Below are 25,690 nucleotides of genomic sequence, written 5' to 3'. Positions count from 1 at the left end.
TGGAATTAACTTCGCCTAAGACGTCCCAGTAACCAAATGACTCACTCACTTCTTTAGAAACAGTAAAATGTCAAGGTTGCCAGAGAACCCCAGCCCCAGATGTGTGCATAAATCATTGCGAAGTGTTCATCAAGCCAAAGCCAAAGGACATTACTCAACATAACACTTTAAGTAAAATCTATCAGTTTTTATGGTTTTTCCTGTAATGGAGAAAATTCAAAAAAATAGGATTACTGGGGGAAAAATCACGGTAAGTTCAGCCCCAAAATTGTACAACATATTTTAAAAAGGCTTAAAACTCCTCCTTTTGCTCTGGCTTCAGAGGATTTACCCCTCCTCCCCCCCCCCCGCCCCTTTTCTTAACTGTTTTATCCAATCTCATCAACAAGCACTGGACAAACTCTAAACTATCCCATAGTGCTTATCTCACTATATTTTCTCTCTAATACTACCTAAAAGCAAAAGCTTTAAAATTTTTTGATACATCTGTTTACAACCAGATTTTTAATACCTCTCGTCTGCAAAGCATTTTGAATGCTCTGTACTGATGACACCATCCACAAAGGGGTCTTTTTTTCACTTTCATAATAATTCAGGTAAAATTAGTAGTCTAATTTCATTAAACTCAAGCCTTTTGTCCTAGCGTTTCACAAGAACCAAAGGCAAGAATATTCTTTGGTCATTTACACTGTCACACAAAAGAAAAACAAACAAACAAACAAAAAAACACCAACTTGTTCACGTCCTACATTTTTCTACCCTTGAGTGAAGTAGTTGATAAATCATCTTGTCAGGGTTTTGAGTTCTTCGGTTCATTCATTACAGGGGATACTACCCAATACCCAGTTTTACTAAAATTTCTGGATCGTACAGGTCATTGGCAAATCACTTGAAACAAATCGCACACGCGGTATACCCTCCCAAATAGAACCGATTGTCTCCGTTTGCTCATTTTTACTAACTTGAGATAAAAGACTTAAGACGGGTCGTTTTCCCAACTCGTTTGACAATTTGACCGCTGGCTCGGGACTGAGCGCCCCATAGCTACAGGCTGGAGTATAACAAGCGCTTCCCCACCAGGCTCCCTCATCTGCTCCAAACAAACCCCATGTAATAGCTGAAGAATGACGACACTAAAATCAACCCTACAGATTCATACCTTAGAGGTCTGCAACATGGAATAAACTTTTTTTCCTCAAGCGACAGTGCAGTTAAAATAAATAAATAAATGAAACACCCAGATGGGGTTTGTTTGATTCATTTCCGCGACTGGGTGCGCGCAGAGTGTCTGTGCAGCTTAACCCTGTGTGGGCCTAGGGGCTCACCAACAGCTGTCAGGGGGCGCTGCGCCAACGAGGGAGCGCCTCACGCCGCGCCGGTTCACTGGCCAGCAGGTGACCACCCCAACAGGCCCGGGTGCGAGTGCGGGAACACGGCCACTTCCCCTGAGCGTGATCCAGCCACCGCACGCCGCCTGGTACTTTGTTAACTCCGCGCGCCCGGGATGAGGTGGCTGCGGAGCCCAGGCTGGAGGAGGATCCAAGCCTCCTCCAGTTTGGCCTCGCCCTGACGGAGCGCGGAGCCTCGGTGGGAGGGAGAGGTCACGGAGCAGCGGGTAACTACGGGCCCCCACCCCTACCCTCTCGGAGCCCCGTGTCCCCACTTCCTCGGTCCTTACCTGGGGAAAGGAGCCCTCGCGGCGCGGGCCCTTGGGGTAGTCTAAGTGACCCCGGTCCAGCATCAGGTAGAGCGAAAAGATCACCACACAAAAGATAGCGCTGCCAAACACGGTAAACTGGCGGCTTAACTTCATTTTTCCTCGATAGACTCGGGGACAGGGCACTGTCCTCACCCGGAGGAGGAGGCGGACTGTGGACTCCTGGAAGCGGCCGCCGGAGGCTCCCTGCTCCCGGGCTTGGGCTCTCCGCGCTCTCCGCTGCGGATGCAGGTCCGGGCGGCGCTCCGCACCTTATCTCCGGCGCCACCACGCGCCCTTGGCCTTCGCCCTGGCCCACCGCCCTCCGTGGAGCCGGGCGTCCCTCCTGAGGCGGGACTCGCCTGCAGCCCGGAAGGGGCCCGCTCAAACTAGATCTCGAGTTCAGCGCCGGCACCCGGCAGGGCGCGCGGGGCAGGCGGAGGAAAGGTCGCTGTCTGGACTTCCTGCCACCGTCGCCCCGACCAAGTCGGCAGGAAAAGTTTTCTCGACCAGGGCAGGCGTGTCCTCTTCACCCAGGAGGTGCGGGCTCGGCGGCTCTAGGGTCGGCGGCGCGGAACTGGGTCCGAGGAGCCGTGGGGAAAGAAATGAGTGGGAGGAGCCGGGCCCCACAACTTAGCGCCGGGACAGCAGGGCCCGCCCCCGTGGCACCGCCCCCGCCTCCCCCGACTGAGCCCCTTCCTGCTGCCGCCGCCGCCGCTGAGGCCGGGCCGGGGTGCACCCCGGGCGCGGGGACGCACGGGTCCGGCAGGAGTTTCCTCCGAGCGCGCGTCCGCCCGCCGGCGCCTCCCGGCCCCCACCGCCCTTTTCGCTCAGCTCTCGGACCCGGGCTGCGCTGGGAGGGCGCAGGGGGCGGGCGGCGGCGGCGCGCGGAGGAGGAAAAGGAGACCAAGGAGAGGACTTTCCCCGGAGAAAAGCCCGCTCCAGCTGCAGCCGCGAGTCCCCTCCCTCCCGCCCCGCAAATGCGGAGATGGCGGCGGCAGCTGCGAAAGGAAACGCCGGTTCTCCAGCGCCACTCGGCGCTCCTGCACCGCCCGCCACGAGCAGGAGGAGACGGCGGCGGTGCAGTGGCCGCTGGGTCAATAGGCGCCGGCAGCCCCGGAGCTGAGCAGGCGGCGGGCCCCGCCTCCTCCCGACGCGCCGGGATGAGGGGGCGGGCTCCCCGGCGCCCAATCACAACGCGCCGCTTGCAGGGCCCGCCCCGCGTCGGCCTCCCGGAGCCCCCCGCGGTGGGAAGACCTCAGACTGCTTTTGTGACCTGGGAGGCAATATTGCTCAAGTTGAGGCCGTGAGAGACCCTGGGGCGCCAGCAGCCCAGTTTTGCTGCGCTTTCTCCCCACTTGCTTTTCACTGCCCAGGTTTTCTGTCCTTGAGGTCCCAGGCCTGGGGTGCCTTGGACGGAAACTCGGTGAGGAGAAGGGGGCTGCGAATTCTGTTCAGACTCATCTTTTCCTCCGCGGCTTTTGGTGACGTCTGGGGAAACCTGAGGGAAAGGAGCCTGCCGAAGGACCCTCCAGACAGATGTAGACATCTGGCTACAAAAATCTGTGAGGAGAGCCTGCTTGTGCCGGTTATTGATTTATTGCCTCTCAACTCCAAATTCACCCCTTTTGACTGCACTGTGAAAATGGATCTGGGCCTTTTACAGTAAGTTTTCCTTTGCCAGCAGGGGCTGAAGCTTTGTCCGTAGAGGATGCTGAAGAGACATTACAGGAAGGAAAGTATTTTGCTACCTGGTTTTGGTGCATTGGTAGGCAGGCTCTTGCAGCATACCTGGCTTTCTCCAGGGCCGAGCTCTTATGCTGCTCAGGGGCCAGCGGTTTCCTCCCACGTCCCGAACTCTAGTGATTTTGTAGTAGGGGGGCTAAAGATAGACACTACTTCGTGAATAGCTTTCTGGGCACCCTGGAGGCAAGATCTGTAGCCAGTTCCAGAGAGCCGATTTTTCACAAGGTGTGGCACCACAGTGATTTCTCTGCCATTCAGTGAGCCAGGCTGTACCCTCTCCAGTAATTTTTGGATCTTAGCCCTGGGAAGGGCTAGGGGAGCTCTTCTTTGAGAACTCTTTCTCCTAGTCCAAGGGTTAGTTATAAGGTTAGCTCCTTAAAGCTCCTCTTTCTATATTCTCTAGGGTTCTCCTCTTACTAGTGAATCTCTCGTTACTCCAAAACCCTGTTATAGTTAATAATTCTTTTTATTAAACTTTATCTGTAGTCCCAAGAGATAGACCTGCAAAGATAGGATTAGGAGGTTGGTTTGATTGGGCCTTTGGGCTTGAGCTCAGTGCTGAGTTCCTTGCCAAAGTGAATTAAGACGCTAATAATTCATAGTACACGGGGCATCCCAATTAACCAGTCACCTGTGGCTGATTGTGGTGAACTACCAAGTTCCTTGGAGCCCCAAGTGGCAGCTACGCTGTACTGTTACGGCCGTAAGGTAACTATAAGGACTATGGTGTGAGATGTATTTTGAGTTCCTTTGAATGCTTTTTTTTTTTTTAAGTTTTTACAGTTTTATTGAGAAATAATTGACATACACCACTGAATAAGTTTGAGGTATACAGCATGATGGTTTCCTTTACATATATTATAAAATGATTACCACAATAAGTTTAGTTCTCATCCATCATCTAGATACAATAAAAAGAAAAAAAGTTTTTTCTTACAATGAGCACTTTTAGGACCTGCTCTCTTAACAATTTTCCTATATATTATACAGCAGTATAAACTATCATCATCATGTTGTACATCACATCCCTAGTACTTTTTTTTTTGAATTGTAGTTTATTTTTTTATACAGCAGTTTCTTATTAGTTATCTATTTTATACATATTAGTGTATATATGTCAGTCCCAATCTCCCAATTCATCCCACCACCCCTTCCCCCCCACCCCTTGAAAGCTTAAAAAGAGAAATGACAAGCACAGTTCCAAGTGATGGTATGAGAACCAGAGAGACAGACTCCATACAATTCTAAAGGAAGCTCTTATTGATTGTAGCAACAAAATGATATTGCTGAAAATCAAAACACAAAATTTTAATTTTCACGTTACTGAATTACAACTTCTTGAATTCATGGATGTGCAAGTTTCTCGTGTAAAAGTTAGGGTGCTGTAAAATAATAGGATCCCAAAACTTGGAGTGGGTTAGACCCAGATGAAACTGACAATCTTGAACCCCCAAGTCACTCTGAGCCTCTCTTGCTAGTGGAAGTAGGTTGCCCTCCAGTTTCTGAAGAGGTAGGCTTCCTCTGCTTGAAAACTCACCTGGGGCAGATGCCTTGAGAGGAAATTCACATTCTCCTCAAAACCCACAGTAATCACCCTCTACTACAGTGTACTCACAACTAGGATCAAATTTCAGCATGCTCCTGGGGTATAGGTGCACACTATGATGGAGGAAGTAGTAACTTACACACCAAAGTAACTACAAGGCTTTGATAACATATAGGCAGAAACGTGGAGAACGTGTGGGAGTGGATTCTGAGGGTGTTAGACCATGGAGGATGGAATGTAATACTATACTGAGCCAAATTTATTGTTATGGTGTTTATTATATGTGTTAGCTCATGCAGCTAGAGGTGGGTCTAATAGCTTACTTGGTTGGCTGATGGAAACTTGGACTCATCAGTTGCCTAGAGTTTGTGAGGTTGAAATGCCAGAACTTCCCTGACATGATGTGGAACAGGGAATCCAAAAGTTTAGGGAAATGTTACACTGGACTTATCATATGTAATCTGCATGCACATTCCCCAGCTGTGTTCCATGCAAAGGCCCAGAAGATGCTCCTTCAATGAAGAATTGAGAAATACATTAGTGAGAGGAAGACATGCATCTCTGAAAATCTCTGTGGATGTTTCCCTCTGTAGGCCATGTATGACTATAGAGGATGCCACTATTGAGGTGCACTCACTGATAACAATGGGGATGACAGGATCCCAAAATAGCACAGACCACCAAAGGTAATGTGGGTACATCTGCCTTATGAAAGGGCAACAGGTGTGTACAGGCAATCAGAGTGCCTTGGCCCACAGTGATGCCCTAGGAAAAAAATAGATAGGCAACCTAATAGAGTACTACTTGATGTTTATTAACAAGAAAAGCTCTAAATCAGGTAGCCAGTATCTGACCTGAGTCACCACAGTGGACTCTCACTCAGTTTTTAGACCTATATCAATTCACAGACCCAGAACCCCTTGATTGAAGGAGAGTCTGTGTACTCTTTAGGAATTACCTTGCACCACTGCCACAGTACACGTTGTAAATGTTCCCTCAATCTTGTCCCCCAAAAATGTGTGGCTATATATGAGAGTGGCAGTACATTGGAGAAAAGGGTATATGGAGATCTTTTGAGGTTTTCTAGACATCAGATCTGAACTGATGCTAATTCCTAGGGACTCAAAACACCACTGTGACGCTTCAACCAAAGCTGGAGTTTATCTTGGTTAGTAGATAGATGAAGTCTTAGCTCATATCCAGCTCACAGTTGGTTGGTAGGTCACTTGATCCACACACCAACTGTGTGATTATTTTCTCAGTTCTAGAGCTGATCATATCCCCGTTTTGGCTTTCCTATCCATAGGATGATGTCCATTATAGTAGGAAGAGCTAAGTGGATGCGCCTAGAAATTTCACTCTCTTCCAAGATAGTAAAGCAATTAATGTTGTTACTGGGTCCAAGCTCATGCTGCTCGCCGCATGACAGGCCAATGAATCAAGAGACGATATGTTGGGACAAGGAATAGTGACTTTACTCAGAAAGCCAGCAGACCAAGAAGATGGTGGACTGGTGTCCCAGTGAACTATCTTGCCTGGGTTTGGACGCTAGTTTCTTTTATAGAGCAAAGAGGAGGAGGTGAGGAGGTAAAGTAAAAAAAGCTGATATGTTTTTGCAAATATTTCTGGGTTTCAGCCAGACTCTGGAGGGGATGTGTTAATTTCTTCTTTGCTGCAGCCATTTACAGGTGGGCCTGGTCAGGATGTTTCCTGTGAGCTAAACAAAGGTATTTAAGCTTAAGTTCTGGCATGGGAGGCTGGGTTCCCAGAGATGGGCCCTTATGCATACTTTAAGCTATAGGCAACATCCCTTAAGTGATTAACTTGTAGCAAAAGCAGTAGAATACAAATGTTAAAGTAAAAGAAACAGATCAAATGTAGAGTCACATTTGTTCTTCCCTGTTACAATGTCATCATAAAAGACTTGAAAAAAAGTAGGGGTGCTGATACCTATGACATTCTCATTTAACTCACCAGTTTGGCCAGTGCAGAAGTGGATCTTGAAAAATGACTGTGGACTATTATAAACTTAACCAGGCGGTAATTCTAATTGTGGCTACTGTCCCAGGTGCAGTGTTTTTACTGGAACAAATCAACACAGCACCTGGCACTTGGTATACAGCTACTGACATGGATAATGCTGTCTTCTCTATACTTACTCATAAAAACCACCAGAAGCAGCTGGCTTTTACCTAACAGGGCTAACAGTATGTTACTGAGTCCTGGCTCGAACTGCTTACTGCTCAACAGGCCAATAAATCAAGAGACAAGTTATTGGAGCAAGGAATGGCAACTTTATTTGGAAAGCCAGCAGACTGAGAAGGTGGTGGACTAGTGTCCCAAAGAACCATCTTTCTCATTAGAATTCAGGCTTCTTTTATACTAAAAGGGGAGGGGGTGTGGTTAGTTGTTGCAAGCTTCTTGGTGTCACAATCCTTTGTTCTTACAACTGTCCAGGTAGGTCAGGTCACAATGTTCCTGTAAACCCCCAACAAGAAATGTTATTCTCTGTTCTGCAACTTTTTATCTCTATGTGAATGGAAAAGTGTTATACCCTTAAAGATCAGAGCCTTGAGAATGGGCTATCCTGTATATTTCAGGCTATAGGCAACTTTCTTAACTTGTAGCAAAAGCAATGGAATACAAAGGTTAAAGTAAAAGAAACAGATTAAATGTGGAGTCATATTTGTTCTTCCCTATTACAAATATACCTCCACAGTATTGCCTCAGGGGCACATCAGTTCTCCTCAACATAGCCTACAGAAATACTGATCATCTTGACATTCCACAAAACACCACACAGGTTCTTTTTGGTTGTTTATAATGACAACAGTATGCTGATTGAATATGATAAGCAGGAAGCAGCAAGTATTTTATACACCTTAATAAGATTTGTTTGAACTAGAGGGCATCAGGTAATAATCAGGAGTGTGAGATGACAACTCTGAAGTGGTCCTGGCAAGGCCCACACCTCAGGGGTGGGATAAGTTCTAGGATGGTACAAGCTATACAAGGAAAAAGCCACTGAGAGAGAAATCCAAGCAAATGGTGCTGGTTAGAAATTATAGGATTGGAAAAAATAGTGAAGTGAGTGCTGCAGACACCAGTCATACCAATCATGTGGCTATGGAAGGAAAGCGACAGTACAACTGGTGGAAAAGGAACACCCTAAACCCCAGGAAGTCAAGAGTCGGGGGAAGACTCATTAACCTCTCTTGGCTCTTACCTGTAGGACACCTGGCCTGGTATCTCAGGATGCTTTGGTAGCTGAATACCCAGTCTTAACTTAGATCCTAGATCCTTAGATCTTAGGACATAGATCCTTAGTCCTTAGATCTTAAACTCAGGACTGTTGACCTTTCAGATGGATGACTTCCACCCACGATGACAGAGCAAGATTAATTTTCTGGACGTTAATATGGTTCCACCTAGCCTGAGATTATTCAGTCCCATGTGTTCTCTATTTACCAGCTTAAAAAAAAAAAAAATTCTCGTGTATGCTTTCCCCAGACCATTGCTCATGAGCTGAATTTGACTGATTGCTGTATCTATCACTCCCTCCTGACCCTACTGCCAAATACTTAACAGATGTTCCTTTGGACACTGAAAAGTCAAACCTTGACCCCCATGTCAGCAAAATGCTGTTGCTGAAGTCACTATAAACCGATTAGCAGAATCTAGTTTACCTGGAGTAGTTCTTACTGTAAAGGCTAGGCTGATTGGCTATGATGGCCAGATTGTTCTCCTCAAAAGCACTGCAGGCTGCTTTGCAGGAATAATTTAGGTTTAACCAAGGGGTTTGTCCATCACAAGGGACACAAAATTGACTCACTGCAATAAATGATACTAAACACTCCTAATACAGTTTATGCCCCAATAGGGTACTACCTCTAATGTGGACATCAGGCCTATACTTGCCTAACAAAAACGAGTCTGAACTCTAATGTAAGTGGTTATAGACAATCACATTTCTCTGGACCTCCTGCTGGCCAGTGAAGGTAAAATATGTTCAAATGCCAGCACGTGTTGCTGCACTGTGATTAATAAATCAGGGCAGGTGGAGAGATCTATCTCCTACCTTAGAGAGAAAGCTGTGTGGCTCTCTAAGGTCTATATCAGTGGTACCTGAGAGGTACTTAGCTGGCTTGGCTCTGGTTGGGAGCCTGTTTGCAATTTAGCCTTCAAATGGGTCTGATCATCCTGCTAGGAGTCAGAGTCAGGGTCACTCTCATCTGAGGTAGCCTAAGATGAATAGAAACTATTTGGTTCAAGCCCCTGCAGTTAATCAGTAGAGTTAATTAGGTAATCTAATGGGTGGCCTGAATTCCTGAAAATAATTCTTTCTTGGATACATGAAAGGTCAGGGATGGAGTTACTGAGAGACAACTCTGCTACCATATGGCTTTACATGGCTTTATGTAGGCCAGTCAGGCAAGTCTGACCAGAGTCTTCCTGGAATGCCCTGCAATTCCTTCTCGACCAGGGGGAGATAAGCTTCTTGTGCGGAGCTGCCAAGAGACTGCCGTAAAACCATTTCTCACCCATCTCCCTCATTTCAGCTGAGCCTAGGACTTTACATCTAACTCCATCTTCCTTCAAATACAGCTGCAAGCTTCTGTGTAAGTCTAGAAACTGCCTGGCTATAGTCAAGATGGCTTCTCAGTAGCAGATCAACCATCACTCCTGTCCCTGTCACTGGGTCCCTCCAGTTCAGTGTCCTTCAGTGGAACTAGAGATGTGGGGAGGTGACACCATCCTGGTATTGTTTTTCCTGTGGAAGTAACAAATTGTCTAAATCCAGTTAGCCTGTGGTCACCTTAATGGCTGAATCTCTCAAAGTGTGGCAAACCAACCTAGAAGCTTTTGTTGTGATCCTTGTGGCTCTGTTAGCCACTGCACTGTTGCTTAGGGGCTGCTCAGCCACTTGTTACTTAGAAGGGTAGGATTTTCCCAATCTGAAGAGTGAATTAAGCCAGTATAATTCAGGGGAAAATACTCATGTGAAAAAGTAGGGGTGAGCAGAAGCAAGTATTTGATATATTGGGGCAGCTAAAGGCTGTAGGGATGAAGTAAGTGGAGAGAGATTGAACACACAGGAAAAAGAAGAGTTCAGTAATATATCAAGGTAGTAGAGAAGAAGGTACAGTGATGGGGACCAATAGCTTGGTAGAGAGAATCACTCTGGAAAGGAAGACACCCCCTTCCCTGAGACCAAAGAAGCCTCCTCCCTATCCTTTTCTATCATGGCGCTCCCATTATCTTCTGGTCTATCTCTTACCAGGTCTCCTGACTATCTTGTCCTACTGTCACAACTTTCCCAATTGCCTAAAAATCCTTCAGGAGTTTCCCAGCACCTTCACATTTGATACTAATCACATTAGTATGGATCCTAAGTTCCTTCAAGTTCTGAAGGACAATACATCCTTGAGCCTATCTTACACCCAATAGTTTGTACCTCCCACTCTCCCACCCCTATGTTGCCCCTCCCCCTGATAACCATTAGTTTGTTGTCTATATCTGTCTGCTTCTTTTATGTTTTATTCACTAGTATGTTGTATTCTTTAGATTCCACATATGAATGATATCATACAGTAATTTCTCTGTCTGACTTACTTCACTTAGCATAATGCCCTCCAAGCCCATCCATGTTTCTGCAAATGACAAAATTTCGTTCTTTTTCATGGTTGAGTAGTTTTCCGTTGTATATGTGTACCACATCTTCTTTATCCATTCATCTGTTGATGGCCACTTAGGTTGCTTCCATACCTTGGCTATTGTAAATAATGCTGCTGTGAACATTGGGGTGCATGTGTCTTTTCAAATTAGTGTTTTGGGGTTTTTTTGGTTATATACCTGGGAGTCTGACCTCTGCCTTTCTATCCAGGCTTATCTTCTATCGCACTTTCACACACAATCTTCACTCCAGTTATGTTGAACAACTTACCTCTCTCTAATGGGCTAGGCAGACAGGGCTGCTATGTATGGTTGTACAGACTGCACATGGAACATCTCCAAGAAGTGCCATACACATTGCTGATATTGTCAGTTTGTATAGTTATTAGAACTATTTTCTGGAAGATGGCAGTAGACTGTCCTATTCTAATAAAATTAATATGACAGATTTGTGACAAACAGAAGTAGAGTACTACCTTGAAGAAAGGGTCAGTTTTATAAAAACTTGAACAAAGATGTACCTCAAATCCTTGGTATAAGTTTTTATGTTTAGAATGTCCTTCAGCTGCCTTGTCCACCAGCAAACTCCTACTCATTCCACGTAAGGAAACTCAAACACTCTTTATCTCTTCAAATATTGTCAGGTAGTTTTTATAGCTACTTATCTCATGGTCTAGAAATATTTGTGGTTCTTATCCCTCCTCTGAATTGTCTAGTAGTGGGTTATTAATATCCATCTTTATTCATTTTATCCTGAATGAGCACATGAGGTGTTCTGGATCAGAGGCAAATTTCTTATTATCCCACAATAAGTAAGAACTGCATGCTCCCCTCTCCCAGTTTGCCCCAGGCCTTACCCCTGGGACGAAGTGATGAAAGCCAATGGAAATTTCCTTATATGAGTGGCCAGATACTCTGTAGACAAAGGACAAGGCAAAATGATTTTTCTCTGCTTATAAAGGAGGCAGCTGTACCCCTCTTCTCCTGGAAGGGTCTCCTCCTTACTCCAGATGTCTTCAAACTCCAGGGCCTAGGAATGTCTTCATTCCTAGTTGAAATTTAAATAACTAGAAAGATAACACTCCAGTCTCCCCAGCACCTTCAGAACTAACCTAGGTGCCTTTCCCAAGATATAATTTTTTGCTTTGGGGAAGATAAGAGAGGTTTTATTAACCCTTTGGATCATAGCAGTTAGCTCTGTCATTAGGAAAACAAGCAGCTACAGATCTAATATTTATAGTATGAGAAATGTATCTAGGAAAAGTGAAAGAAAACATTCTCTGTAGTGCATACATTTCTGTGGCTTAGGAGGCTAGAGCCTCTTACAGGAACACTAAAAAAAACCAACCAAACAAAAAAAACCCAGGGAAGTTTTATTTTCCCATTTCTAGCCTACATGAGTAAGGTCCCATGTCATAAAGATTTCTTCTGATTCCTTCTCCAGGACACACAGCCTTTGTCATTTTGGGAGAGTTACATAAAATCTCCAAAACTCTATTTTCTAATGTATCACATTGAGATAATAATAGCTATTTTTCAGCATTTGCTGTAGGAATCAAGAGGTAACAAATGACATGTTGGGAGAGCATTCCCCAGTTGCCTTCCATTTTCTCTGGGAAATGGAAGAATGGGTTCCATGAAGGGGTGAATAGGGTAGAGAACATTTGAAATTGCCACCATTGGAAGTGGAGAGTGGAGTCCACATAGATAAATTGGACAACGTTGATTTGTTATGGAGCAAGTCTACAATTTTCTCTCCCTGGCTTGAAAGCGCAAGGAATGTGGACTCTGAGGATGACCCATGAATGGCCCTTTCTACCAGGATTCAAGAGCAGTGGCCATACAAGGAGAGCTCAGGGCTGAGAACATATCATATTCTGCCCTTTTCCCTCCCACATAAATATATGTTTGCAGTGGAGGTTTGTTAAAATGAGCACTCAATGATAGCTTGAATAGGAAAAGAGCCTGGGGTGAGGTTTCTAGGTGTGAGGTCTAGCACCATGCTTCTGGAGATGAGAGGCTGTATATCCATACAGAAGCCTCAGGTTATATTTGGTAATAACTGGAAAATCTATCTCTTCCCCTATCAACTTCTTCTGTAATCTGTCTGAGGTCTTCAATTGCCTAAATATATCACACCTAGGGTGAAAGGTTCGAAGGGAGTAGAAACAAAGTTCTAACTTCTAAGACCTTAGAAAATTTTGTAGTTATGATTGCACAAAACTGTAAAGGATGGAGGGTTCAATTATTTTCTCCCCTCTACCTGTTGGGAAAAGCAATCTGCCAAGGGTCCTGAGCATCTCTGTACATTATTTCTGGGTATGCCAAGGATGCAGAGCCCAGACTACTCTTTACTTGGGTCATTTCTCAGGGTTGGATTTGCAGCAAGCAACCTTGAGCAACCAAGTAATAGCTTCCTCCCAAAGAGTAGGATTGCTTACCAAACACTATAAAAGCAGTAAATTCCCCGAGTTCAATATTCCTTGGCTGTGACAGAAAACCACTGAGTATGTGGCAGCCACCTGGACCCTTCCCCTTAGACCCCATGGGATTTTGGGGGCATAAGAAACAAGTGCCAACATCGTGCTAATGCTGCTTTGACATGCTCCTTTGTCTCTAATCCAGGCATCATCTATTTTCTGCTGGCATCCATGAAACAGTAACAGGCCCCAGACTCTTCACATATCCTGAAACTACTCACCTACCTAAGAGAATCTTGACATTATTGGCATAATCTCAATCAGCCTATGCCTTTCCTCTCATGAAAGGAAGCTGAGAGACGGGATGAGTCAAGTAACATAATAAACTTCTGAGAAGGTAAGGGAAAGAGAGCTAAAGGAAGAATGCCTTTTTTCATAATCCTTCTCATTATTTGAAATTATATTTTGACTTATTGTATGTCTGTCTCTCCCAGTAGAATGCAAGCTCCTGGAAGTCAGGCACCTTTTTATTTACCACTGTATCTTAATGAGTAAAATAGTGTCTAGAAATGTTGAGGCTTGATAAATATTTGTTGAGATAATTAACAAATTATCTGGGCCCTAAGCCACCAGTTGGGATGAATTGGTAGTACTCATAATAGAAGTCTGTTTGCTCTTGAGCTGAGTTTAAAGATATTCCTTTTGTCTTTGTGAATCAGCGCCAAATCTTTGTGTTCCTACAAGGTTTCTTTGAAGAGAATTTCCCCCAAAATTATTTTGCTAATCACCTCAGTCACCAAAGGACATCCCATATGGGGACAGGAAGAAATGAACTCTGTTTATAGTGAGTGACCATTCAATGCTAGATACTAAGTACATAGATACTTTGCTTGTGTGGCCTCATTTAATTCTCACAACTCTACAAGATTAGTATACTGATATCTATTTCATATATATATATATGCGTGTGTGTGTGTGTGTATATATATATATATGTATATATATATATGAACTTGGATACAAAGAGGTTAAATAACTTGCTTAAGGATACATAACTACTAAACTAGCTTGTTTTTTCTGGTTTCAAAACCCCTCCTCTATTTGCTATAGCATTCTATAGAGTTATAATACTTTGTATCTTGTGTTACGGTGAACAGATTTTCCAAAATAATATCTAGGATGTGTATCAGTAGGATTCAGTGCAAAAAAAAATAGAAACAATTCTAAGTATTTTAAGCAGGAAGGTATTTAATAGAGGGTACTTTCAAAAATCCATGTCAGGATTGGAGAAGTGCGTTAACAGACTAGGCCTGTAAGAATGAACGATTCCAGCATAATACAGAGGTGACCTATCAGTGGATCTATTATTGCTGAGGATGACTGGAACACTGGGTTCAGAAACATAACCCTATGATAGAAGGTGGAGTCAAAAAGCTACTGCTCTCATAGCGGCCACAACTGCTTATTGTCTTCCAGGAGGCTGAGTAATAAACTATGGAACATTGCTCTAGAAAAATGTTTCCATGACCTTAATTATAAGAGAAATACAGTCAGAAGTGGTCAGAAGGATGCCTCAACTTCTCTTATGTTTTCTAAATCTTGCACAAGTATACCTAACTGGCAGACCTAATTCATATCCATAGCTCTAGGTGCAAAGAAGTCTAGGACATGTTTTAAGCTTCCAGTCTCTGCATTACGAATGCCGCCATAAGAGGACAGTAGAATGGACATTGGGTGAGTCAATCTGCAGTACTTAGCCCAGGCAGTATTTGGAGAAATACAAATACTTCTACAGAGAGAATGGGTTAAAATGTTCAAAACTGACTCTGTCCAGGAAAACCTATATGATATGATTATTTATTTGAACTCCAGACTCCTAACATGCAACTCTTAATGGCTATGATTTATCCTGGGAAAAATGTTCCCTATGCACGTTAAGGCCAATAATATATCTAAATGTACACATATCAGAGATGAGAAAATTATTTGTGATGTGGGATCATTACTTTCATTTTTCTATAGCCCTTTGTTTGCTGACACTGTTATTGGCATGAATTTTCAGAAGAGGAGGCTTATTTCCAGCAGGCCCCAGGCCTTTCTCTGGATTCTTTTTGACTCTGATTTCTCATATGCCAACACAATACTCACATAGGAAGGGCTTAACAATTTAGTACTCTAAAGCTTCAAAGACACTTAGCACATCCAAACATTTTACATGGAGGCCCCAGAGAAGTAAAAAGATTTGCCCAGGATCTCACGGAGACTAGACTAGAAGCCAAGTTCTCTGGCTCCTGTCCAAAGCTTTTTTTCATCACAACATAACCAAGCCTTGGATTGTATGCTTCCTAAATACAGTGATACTGTGTGTGTGTGTGTGTGTGTGTGTGTGTGTGTGTGTGTGTGAGAGAGAGAGAGAGAGAGATTCCATTTATATCAAGTTCAATAACAGGCAAAATGAAGCTATACTTTTAGGGAAGCATACTTAGATGTTAAAGTATGAAGCAGAACAAGGAAGTGTTAACCATCAAAGTCTGATTAGTGGTGGAGGTGGGGAGTTGTTACTGGAAAAATGCACATGGGGATTTTGGGGATGATGGCAATGTCTCAGGAAACTCAGTTTTGTAAAACTCAAGCTTATTTTTTTAACCCAGTATAATGTATTTGACTTTTTTGTCTTTAATAACACTTAGTCTTAGTACTCACTGTATGAAAGAGCCAGGCTATGTGCTTTCCATGGATTATTTCATTTAACTCTCACTAGAACACGCTAATAGAGGCAATATTAGTATGCCCATTTTATAGATGAGGAAACTGAGGCATAGCCTTTACTAATCTGTCCAAATCCACACAGTTAGGTAGCAGAGCTGGTATTTGATTCATCAGGCCCCAGTGTCAGGTGCTTAAGTACTCTGCTAATGCTAGCCAACAGAAATTTTGTGGGTGAGTCTAATTATAGACCCCTTTATTATCATTATTTCATAGTCATAAAAGTTATAGTTATGAAAACCATATTAATAAGAGAAAAAAATCTTGTTGCAAAACTATACACATATACACACACAGAACTATGATTACATCTATGTTAAAAATATATATGCATAAGTATAAAAAGACCAGAATATAAAACACTAAGTTAAGATGATGAAAATATAGGTGCTTTTTCCCCCTCTTTTTTGTTTTCCAAATTTATTGTAAAGTAGCCATATTAAATTTATAATGGAAAAATGTGCTCCCATTTACCTGAAACGTAAAATTTCATTTTCACACTCTCCTTTCCTGCAGCTTTGTATAATCTTTTAGAAGCCTCTTCAGTTCAATGAGTAACTTCATTGCTAAATTGATGGCACCGGATCATTCTAGCTATGCAAATCACAGACCCACAGCCAGCTCAGGAAAAAGATTACATTAAAAATTAAAGCAACGTGTGGAGATGTGGAGATAACGTGCTTACGATTATTTCTACATATTTAATATTTATGCAATTACAAAGCCAGTCATGACAAATCTTAAATATTGAGTCATATTCCTTTTGTCCTCTAATATTTTTGACCTTGAACTGAGACTGCCAAATAATATATAAAAAATGGCTGTGGGAGAAGCATTTCTTTTGGCCTATAAATGATAAATGCTTTTTTCTTAGAAAGTGATCTCATTTCTTCCTAGCCTTTGTTTATTTTCAATGCCTTGTATTTTTTTTACTCTGTTACATTCTGATCACCCTTGAAAGCGCTGGGCTTTCAGTCTTCCACAGTTTGGTTGTATTGTTTTCTGGTGCTGCTGCTGCTGTGATGTGTTTTCTGTCACAGGAAATTTACAGGCACATTAGCCTACTTGACAGGCACAACGAGCCACAAGGCTCTCCTAAGGAGAAACAACCACGTGCTGTGGTGAGGTTTTCTCTGTCTCTCCATCTCGCCTTCCCTCTTACACCTTAGTACCCCACCATGACTCAGATACAAGTCCCCACCACTTTTGCTTGTAGGTATCGCCTTGGATCCTGGATTTAACTCTCTGGTTCCTGGTGACAGCAGTACATTGGTTCTGCAGTAATTAATTCATATTTCAGCAACAATCTGACTATAGCAGTTTGTGGATAAAGCCCATGCCTTCACTTAGAGCCATGTAGATACCAAGTAAGGAACGGGTGGGAACTTTTCTGTTCCTGTGATGAGTCATTGACACAAAGGGGTAAAATAGCATCCAAAAACTATACAAAGGAAAAGCACTATCATTACATTTTATGGAAGGCGTTTAGAGAGAAAATTCTAAAACACTCAATTTACTTTTCTCCATGTGCCATAGAAAAATGGTCAACAAAAATCAATGACTTATTAAAAATTCAAAAACATAAAATGAGACATAAATGAAAGGGTAAACTGTTTCCTTGGCAGGTTCCAAATAAATTAGAGTACTACCCTACAGCCACTGGGGAGCCAAAGGCCTGTGCATTTTAAATTTAACATAGATTATGTTGCCCCTGAGGGAGTAAATCTGCTAAGATATAGCAGTTTTGGTACCTTTGGACCCTGACTTTATGCCAAGCCATCTCTTCAATTTATGATCTTCCAGACCTTTTAAATAATTTTTTTTTAATTTATTTACTTATTTATTTATTTATTTATTTATTTTTGGCTGCGTTGGGTCTTCGTTGCTGCACGCGGGCTTTCTCTAGTTGCAGTGAGCGGGGGCTACTCTTCATTGCCGTGCACGGGCTCCTCATTACTGTGGCTTCTCTTGTTGCAGAGCACAGGCTCTAGGTGCACGGGCCTCGGTAGTTGTGGCACACGGGCTCAGTAGTTGTGGCTCGAGGGATCTAGAGCGCAGGCTCAGTAGTTGTGGCACACAGGCTTAGTTGCTCTGCGGCATGTGGGATCTTCCCGGACCAGGGCTCGAACCCGTGTCCCCTGCATTGGCAGGCAGATTCTTAACCACTGCGCCACCAGGGAAGCCCTTAAATAATTTTTGAAGGGTGATTTTATTTTGAGAATATTCCCTTTATCCTTGGTATTTTTGACCATACTCATGTAACTGTGTAACCTACAGAAATTATTAGAAGAATAGTCCAAAATCATATGGAAGTTTCTTGCTTGATTCTCTGTCAAGAAGCGGACATATTTACCAGGCCAATCCATAGCATTGGTCTGAGCTGCTCTATTTATTGAATGAATAAATACATAAATGAACTTTGCATTATCTGGAAACCAGGAATAGGTGGTTTCCTGGTAGATTTATTTTTTAGAGAATTAACTAGGAACATTGTTAGTTTGTCCCTGTCCTAGTCATTTCAGGCTTCTGTAAAAATATAGACTAGGTAGCTTACAAACAGCAGAAATCTATTGCTCACAAATTTGGAGGTTGGAAATCTGAGATCAGGGTGCCAGCACAGTCGGGCAAGGGCCCTCTTCCAGAATGCAGGCTTCTCATTGAGTCTCTAAGTGGCTGAAGGGGCTAGGGAGCTCTGTGGAGTCTCTTTCATAAGAGCACTAATCCCATTCATGAGGGCTCTACCCTCATGACCCAAGCACCTCCCAAAGGCCCTACCTCCTATACCATCAACTTTGGGGGGTTAGGATTTCAAAATATAAATTTTGTTGAAAATGAAATAGGCTATTGCAGGCCCCTTTTCCTTTCTTCTCTTTCTTGGGGCCATGCTCTCCCAAAGGTTTCAGTATAGCCAACTGCAGCTGTGTTCTCACCTATGCCCTCTGTCCCTCCCCATCCTTAAGAGGACAAATGAAAGTTTTTTGGTTCTGGCAGCCTGGTGGTCCTTGGAGAGACTGACTCATTCCTCAGGCTCCCTAAGAGTGAGAGCAGACCATACATTCCTATCTTTAGATTGACTCTTCCTTAGTCTGGTTTTCTGCAATGACAGCGGTTCTCCTCTCTGCCTTTTGATCCTCTGTAGTGACTGCAAGGATGAGAAGAGAGACCTAGTTTTCCAGGTTGTCAGGATGACTAGAGGTCTTTCCAGCTAGTTCAGAGCAATGGCAACAGGCACCATTAATCTTGCCCACCATCTGGAAAATACAGAATACCTAAAGAGCAGGAATTATTTATCCTCACACAAAGAAAACCAAGGTGCCAGTCACTGGACTTTATATATAGCCATTCTCCATCTAAATGTCTTTAGATGTAGAATTCATTAATCTAGGGTGATTTGAGTAAGATTCTTTCTGAAACAAGAGGCCAATTTAGATAAAACCCAAGGTGTCTTTAAACTCATTTTTTTGTTTGTTTTGTTTTTTACCTGAAACGGTCATAAGAAATGGATAAATTTTCATAAATAATATAAATTTCTGTCTGCATCTAGTGGGAGATTTCCTCTAATTTTAACACTGAAATGTTTTAACAAATAATCATCAAATGCCTATTATGTGCCAGGCAGGCACTGTTGTAGATCCTGGAAATATAGCATAATGTGTACATTAAACCTTCAATGTGAAGACTGCATACAGACGCTGAGAATTCTTCAGGCTCTCTGATGAATCCATTCACGTTTTCTGTACCTGTTCATACTTTAAACTGTAGTCAGGTGAGCTCTCCAAACTGGGTTTCACTTGCCTCCCTGATCCCCTAGGACTAAACCAAAGGTATTAAATCCCAGCTCCTTCATCCCCAAGCCCAGCCTAGTGGATGCATTTTCACTGGGATGAGTGTATCCAGGAGTAGAATTTTATCATCCCCCCAAGGGCCTGAGGAGTTTTTCTTTCAGTACCAAGAAGTCTTTCCTGAAAGTCAGCATCCAGGTAGATTAATTGACAAAAAGGACCCTAAAACATGGAAGCATTTGCCAGTCTGGACATCTGCACTGATAGCTATCTGGGGAGCTACTACAAAATGTATGGAGGGGGAAAATTACTCATTTGGAATCCTGGCTGTCAAAGAAAATCCAAACCCAGGAGCTTTTCTCCTAAGAATCCCTGTGACATTTTATTCTTTAAATAAATCTTTTCTTCCTCTCTTTCGGTAAGAGATTGACATTTTAAGATCAATCATACCTCTACTTTTCAGGGTTGGTAGACTTAGAACAGGATAAATGGAAATTAAGCAAAATTTCCATTTTTTTGAATAAAAATGCTCAAAATAGCTATATTCTAACTCAGTATAAAAGAGGGATGCTCTTCCTCCAGTGGTCATTCTCATTACTATGGTTATCTCAAGACCTTTTGATGTCAAAATTTCACCCTGTTTTCTCTAAAAGAACCATTCTGAACATACGCCTGCTGTTTGAATAGCAGCAGAAAGCAAAGGAATCTCATACTATGTTTTTCTCCATCATAGCCAAGGATGCTTTAGTGCTTCTGATATAGTCACAGGTCACCAGCTTTTCTAGCCCCTCATCGTCATGGGGTGTTTCACCTTGTTACTACAGGCTATAGTTGAATTCTTTCCTCCTGTTTATATTATTCAGCAGCCCCCTTCTTGTTCATAATGGTCTTGTTGCAATTGGCTAGCCTCTCTGAGAAGCAGATTTGTTCAGTGTTTTTAAGTAAGTTAAAATGATGTTTTTAATTATTAAGGTTCTCAGGCCATTCAGTTAGTCATTACACATTTATTGTGAGTCTACTACGTGCCAGGCATTGGAGGAGGTGTTGGGTACTGTAGAATTCCAGGGAGCATGCTGTGGTCAAAGGAGCAACTAGATGAGGTCAGGAGGTGCCATTCTAATAGAAACAGCCTTACACCTGACATGTGTGGCCTGGACAAGGCCGTCAACCTCTGGGATTCCAGTTTTCTCACATGCAAAATAAGGGGTGGACAGAGCTTCTCTAACTTCAGACCCTAACATTCTGTGATTACTTCTGGTTTGGTTTACTCATCGCCCTGGAAACCCAGTAGCCTCCCAAAGGTGAATGCTTTTATAAGCCTTCCCAAAGGGTCCTAATTCTAATCCAAGGAGCAGTTTTGTGCTAAAATGAATGCTTTTCAAAGACCCAAGAAGACATTTAAAGACAGGGTACCTATATGTTTTTCACTTTACTGTATATTTGAGCATATTTTCCCCCAAAATGCTTACCTACTTTCTATTGCTAGGTAGTATAAGGGAATAATTTCCAAGTGTGGAGGGTCATTTAGAATTCCAAACACCATGGTCTAATCTCCCTAGGATAATAATAAATCAAAGATACAAAAACAAGTGATGAGTCTAGATAATTCTGCACTTAAAATAGTGACAGTTCATCAGGGCATGTTAAAACTCCCTAATTCTGTGCCATTTCAGAAGTTCCAACAGTTTTCAAAGCATCTGAGACTATTATTGCTATGTATTTATTTGTATTGACAATAAAATGAATGCTTCCTTATTTGAAAGCCACTAGATAGTCTTCTAATATCATGTGAGAATTACTTTTTCATCTGTTTTCTCACTATATGACATGTATTTTATAAAATGTTTTTTAAAATGCATCTCAATTTGCAAAGCATGCAATGGTTTGGTATTGGGACCAGGCAGATTATTTGAAATTCAGCATGATTCCCCAGTTTCTAACATAAAAAAGCAAGGGAAATAAAGGAAACTTTGTATTGCTTTTTAGACCTCATCTTCCTGCATTTGTTGTTAGTTCATTTCAATTTTTTGTATCAAAAGAATATAGTAACTTATCATATACCATTGATCAGAGCGAGGAGGTTTCCTGTTTCTGTTTCTTAAAAAAGACTCCACATATATATCATACATTAAAAAAAAAAATTATTTTTTTTTAATGAAGAACAGGTAGTAAGGTATGAGTTATACTGAGTAGCTCTCTCTATTTCCCTGACTTCCTAATAACGTTTCATGGCTTTCTCTCCTTTCTTTCCTCCTCTCTATAAATATCAGGGCTGACGACTGACTTTTACTGCTGCCTTTCATGCAAACTCCTCAGGCTTGCAAATCAGCTACTGATTCCAGGAAGCACCTCCCTGTCTCCTGCCCTTGCTCACACAGTTTTCTAATGGAGCTAAGGGGCCACAGAGGATACACAAACATTGTATAGCATGTTAATTTGAATAGTAAGACTCAAAGGGTGGATGTTAGACTCATTGCATCAGCTCATTTCAGTCCCCTTGGTGCATGGCACAAGGCAGCCATCCCCTGAACATTTTGCCTATTGAGAGGATGGCAAAAGGGCAACCTGGACAGGTGACAAAAATGGAGAAGGAAAATAGAAATGTTTGCTGAAAGCCTTCCTGCAAGCAGAAATTCTAATCCCTACTTCAAATACTGTTGCTCTTTTAAAATGACATTTCAAGGTACTTTACCTTTCTAAAATGAGTTATCTTCCCTAATAATGATCCCGTATAACATTCTATTATACCTATCCTCTAACTTTCTCATAGTACTTTACACTCACATTCTTGTTCCGCCTGATCAAAACTTATGAAGCAGGTTTAGTGGATCTGTTGGGGGGGGCGTGTGTATATATGCACACATATATATCCAAATGCCATGTTGATTTAGAAACATAGAAGAATGGAATAATTAACCATGGTAATTAGCATTTTTGAGAACATACAATGTGCCAGGGACTGTTCTCTCTCTCTCTCTCTCTCTCTCTCACACACACACACACACACACACACACACACACACACACACATTCTCATTTAACACAATTTGAGGTAGAAACTGTTAGCTCCATTTTCTAGGTAAGGAAACTGAGACACAGAGATGTTAAGTGACTTGCTCAGGGTAACACAGCAAAGGGTATCAGAGCAGGCCTGCTAACCCAAGCTGTGCATTCCTTTGCCTAAAATCGAGATGCTCCGCATAGCCCAAAAAGTGGCACAATGTGTGTTTTCTTTGGGAACTTGGTTCCAAACATTAACTAAACTTGAGTGTTACTGCCAAACTTCTGAATTTTATGACAATTTTATCCCCTCAAAAAGGGACAGTTCTTAGAGTTATAGCTCCTGGAAACAAACTTTTAAACCTCAGGCTCTTGGACTGTGCTGGCTGATATGATAGCACATTGGCTATTAAAGTTAAATTCAAAATAAATTAATGTAAGGCCCCCAGTTGCACTAGCCACATTGCAAATGCTCAATAGCGGCACGTGGCTAGTGTCCACTCTGCTAGTCAGCACAGCTATGGGACATTTCCACCAGGATAGCAGCAGTGCTCCAGGAGACACATAACTGAGGAGATACAAAATAGTAAATGATCCTTGAGTCCCTTCTAGAAAAGGCACTGACGTGTGTTTCCAAGGAAGAACATTTATTGAGTGCCTGCTCTTGGCCAGGCACTGTGCTAGGTGCCAAGGGCACAGTGATCCATACTGATTGATGAGGCAGACGTGACCTCTGCCCTTCCTGGAACTCACAGTCTCTGTCTGAGCCAGTCACCAGAATGAGCACTGCAGTGGTAGGGAAGGTCTAACATGCTAAGAGACATAGAAAACCTAGAATATGTGGGGTTAGGGGTCAGTTAAGACTTTCTGGAGGAGAGAGGAGTCTAAACTAAGGCCTTGACTTTGAGAAGGCTTAAGAAACAAATACAAGAGGAAAAGTGTTCTGATCGAAGGAACAGCCTGTGTGAAGACTCATAAGGGAAAGAGAGCATGCCATGCTTTGGAGAAGTTTAAAGAAGTCAATAAAATTATTTTCTCTATTCTGTTGCTTAGGATCAGAGCTTGAATTAAAAAGAAAGAAAATTTTTTTTTGCATTGTCCGAATTACTTGGCACAAAGGGAGGGCAGTAGAGAAAGAAAAAACAGAGGATAGTTCAGAGCAGGTATGCAGGAGCCAGAAGTGGCTAGTAGCTATGCCCCCCACCAAGTGCTCCAATATGAAGAATGTGCATGGAGAGCAGCTTTGGAATGATAACAACAACATGGCAGCCATTTTAGATGAAGGGCATGTGCCAGATACCCTGCTGGGCAGTTCAATAGCATTATTTTACTCAATCCTCATCATAAGCCTAGCTATTTTCCTACATTTACATAATTAGAAATTGGTAGAGCAACCCATGAGATAGAACAACCCAAACTCACAAACTCTTTATTTATTTGCTTGAATACCAAGCTGTATAGGCTCCCCAGTTATTGCTTCTTCCCTGTCCCAGGCTACTACCACCTGAGATGACCAGCTAGAGGAATGGTTTAACTGACATGAAGACATGGAAGCTAAGCCAGAGAGTGGAACTAAGAAAATCTGTGCTGCAGAGAATTCGTTTCCAAAAAAGAAACAAGTGACTAGGGAAAATGCCCTATCTCTCTTTCAGAACTAACTCCTATAATGATTAACCGTTTACCACTAGTGATTAAGCCCAATAGAAGAATTTTGGTTTTTAGAATTTTCCAGAAAAGCACTAAACTAGGAACACTTGTATTTGTCATCTTATCCAGCAATATTCAGACTGACTCAAAACATTTATGACTTACAGTCAGATAGTTCAAGCCAACTTTCTTCACAAACTTCCCTCTAAGATTGCCTCAATCTGTTGAAAACTGTTTTATGACTCAACCCAGCTAAAATTTCAGCAGCGCATATCTTCGGGTAAAACGCTTCATTCACATCAAGCAGTAATTAAATGTGCAGGGCATGAAATAAGCAGCAAGTTTGGCTTCAGAGCCATCTTGCAATCTGTAAATGATCCAAGATAGACCATATGCCTTTAAATCTAGATGACTTTATACGTATCCAAGAGAAAGCTAACTGCCATTTCTGCATGAGAGTCATCAAAAGACAAAAAAGACAGATTTATGTAGCTTGTCTGATAAATGTATGTTAATATATATGTCCATTGAGGTTTGATAAACTGCCCTTAACTTTCCCTATTGCGTTCTTGATTCCATTCTTCTAGAGAAAACATTCAAATTGACAACTCAAACCAACAGTATTCTTCAGTAGCTCATTGCATTGGTCTGGGGTAGCCATTTGGACAGAGTTTTCCTCTCTCTAGCAAGGGTTGCCACCCTCTTCTTTTGGCTTTTTAAGGAAACTTCCCCCCACTTCACACTGGGACTATCCACCACTGTGCCACCCTGACTCCTGCACATGCTCACAGTGCTTGGGTAGGGGGGTGGGAAATTGGTTCAGTCATGAACATGTGACATATGGAGCATGCCCCACTCTGAATCTTCCTTGGGATTGCTGTACACACATGGGAAGGAGAAGTCTTCCATCCGTGGGCTTGCTAAGACAGGAGGATGTGAGAATGGAGCCGCTGGTGTCATCTTGCTACCAAATGAAAAGAACCTATGTGAGAACAGTCAGGCAGGGTAAAGCAGATCTGGGAGATGGAGACAGAGTCCTGACCACATTGTTTGGGCCCCTGGATTCCTTCATGTTTGATGTCACTTCATGAGTATTGAATGAGTTAAGCAGTGTCTGGTAACACAGGAGGTGCTCAATAAATGTTATTTCCCATCTCTTTTCCTCCCTCTTTGACTTTGGCAGCTGCCAGACAAGGATTCAAACCATCTTTGGCAGCCAGCACTTCTGTTTCTTGCTTTTAGAGGAAAGCCAGTCAGACAGCCTGGAAAACGATGAGCACAAAGTCAGCACCCCAGAGCAATACAAGCTCCCTCTGCATCTGACAGATGTCTCTTTGGAAACAGCCATTCTTTGCTCAGTGCACTCTCATAGCTTAGACAACAGCCCAGCCATACTCAAGCTGGTACAAAAATG

At 42.7% G+C, this 25,690-nt stretch overlaps 2 protein-coding genes across 2 annotated transcripts in view; one reads left to right on the top strand and one right to left on the bottom strand.

The window, feature by feature from the left end:
* MAN2A1 (mannosidase alpha class 2A member 1) overlaps positions 1 to 2,339 on the bottom strand; it is a 160,711-nt gene extending 158,372 nt beyond the window's left edge. The window contains exon 1 of the mRNA XM_068535712.1: positions 1,679 to 2,339. Coding sequence (XP_068391813.1) covers positions 1,679 to 1,813 — 135 coding nt within the window. The 5' untranslated portion in view covers positions 1,814 to 2,339. The remainder of the gene's footprint in view (positions 1 to 1,678) is intronic.
* A 640-nt stretch (positions 2,340 to 2,979) lies between these two features.
* PJA2 (praja ring finger ubiquitin ligase 2) overlaps positions 2,980 to 25,690 on the top strand; it is a 362,138-nt gene continuing 339,427 nt past the window's right edge. The window contains exons 1-2 of the mRNA XM_068535711.1: positions 2,980 to 3,361; positions 13,287 to 13,478. The gene's annotated coding sequence lies outside the window, so the exon portion shown is untranslated. The remainder of the gene's footprint in view (positions 3,362 to 13,286; positions 13,479 to 25,690) is intronic.

Source organism: Eschrichtius robustus, chromosome 2 (genome assembly GCF_028021215.1).
Source record: "Eschrichtius robustus isolate mEscRob2 chromosome 2, mEscRob2.pri, whole genome shotgun sequence".
Taxonomy (NCBI): Eukaryota; Metazoa; Chordata; class Mammalia; order Artiodactyla; family Eschrichtiidae; genus Eschrichtius; species Eschrichtius robustus.
This window is presented reverse-complemented; position numbering and strand designations above follow the sequence as displayed.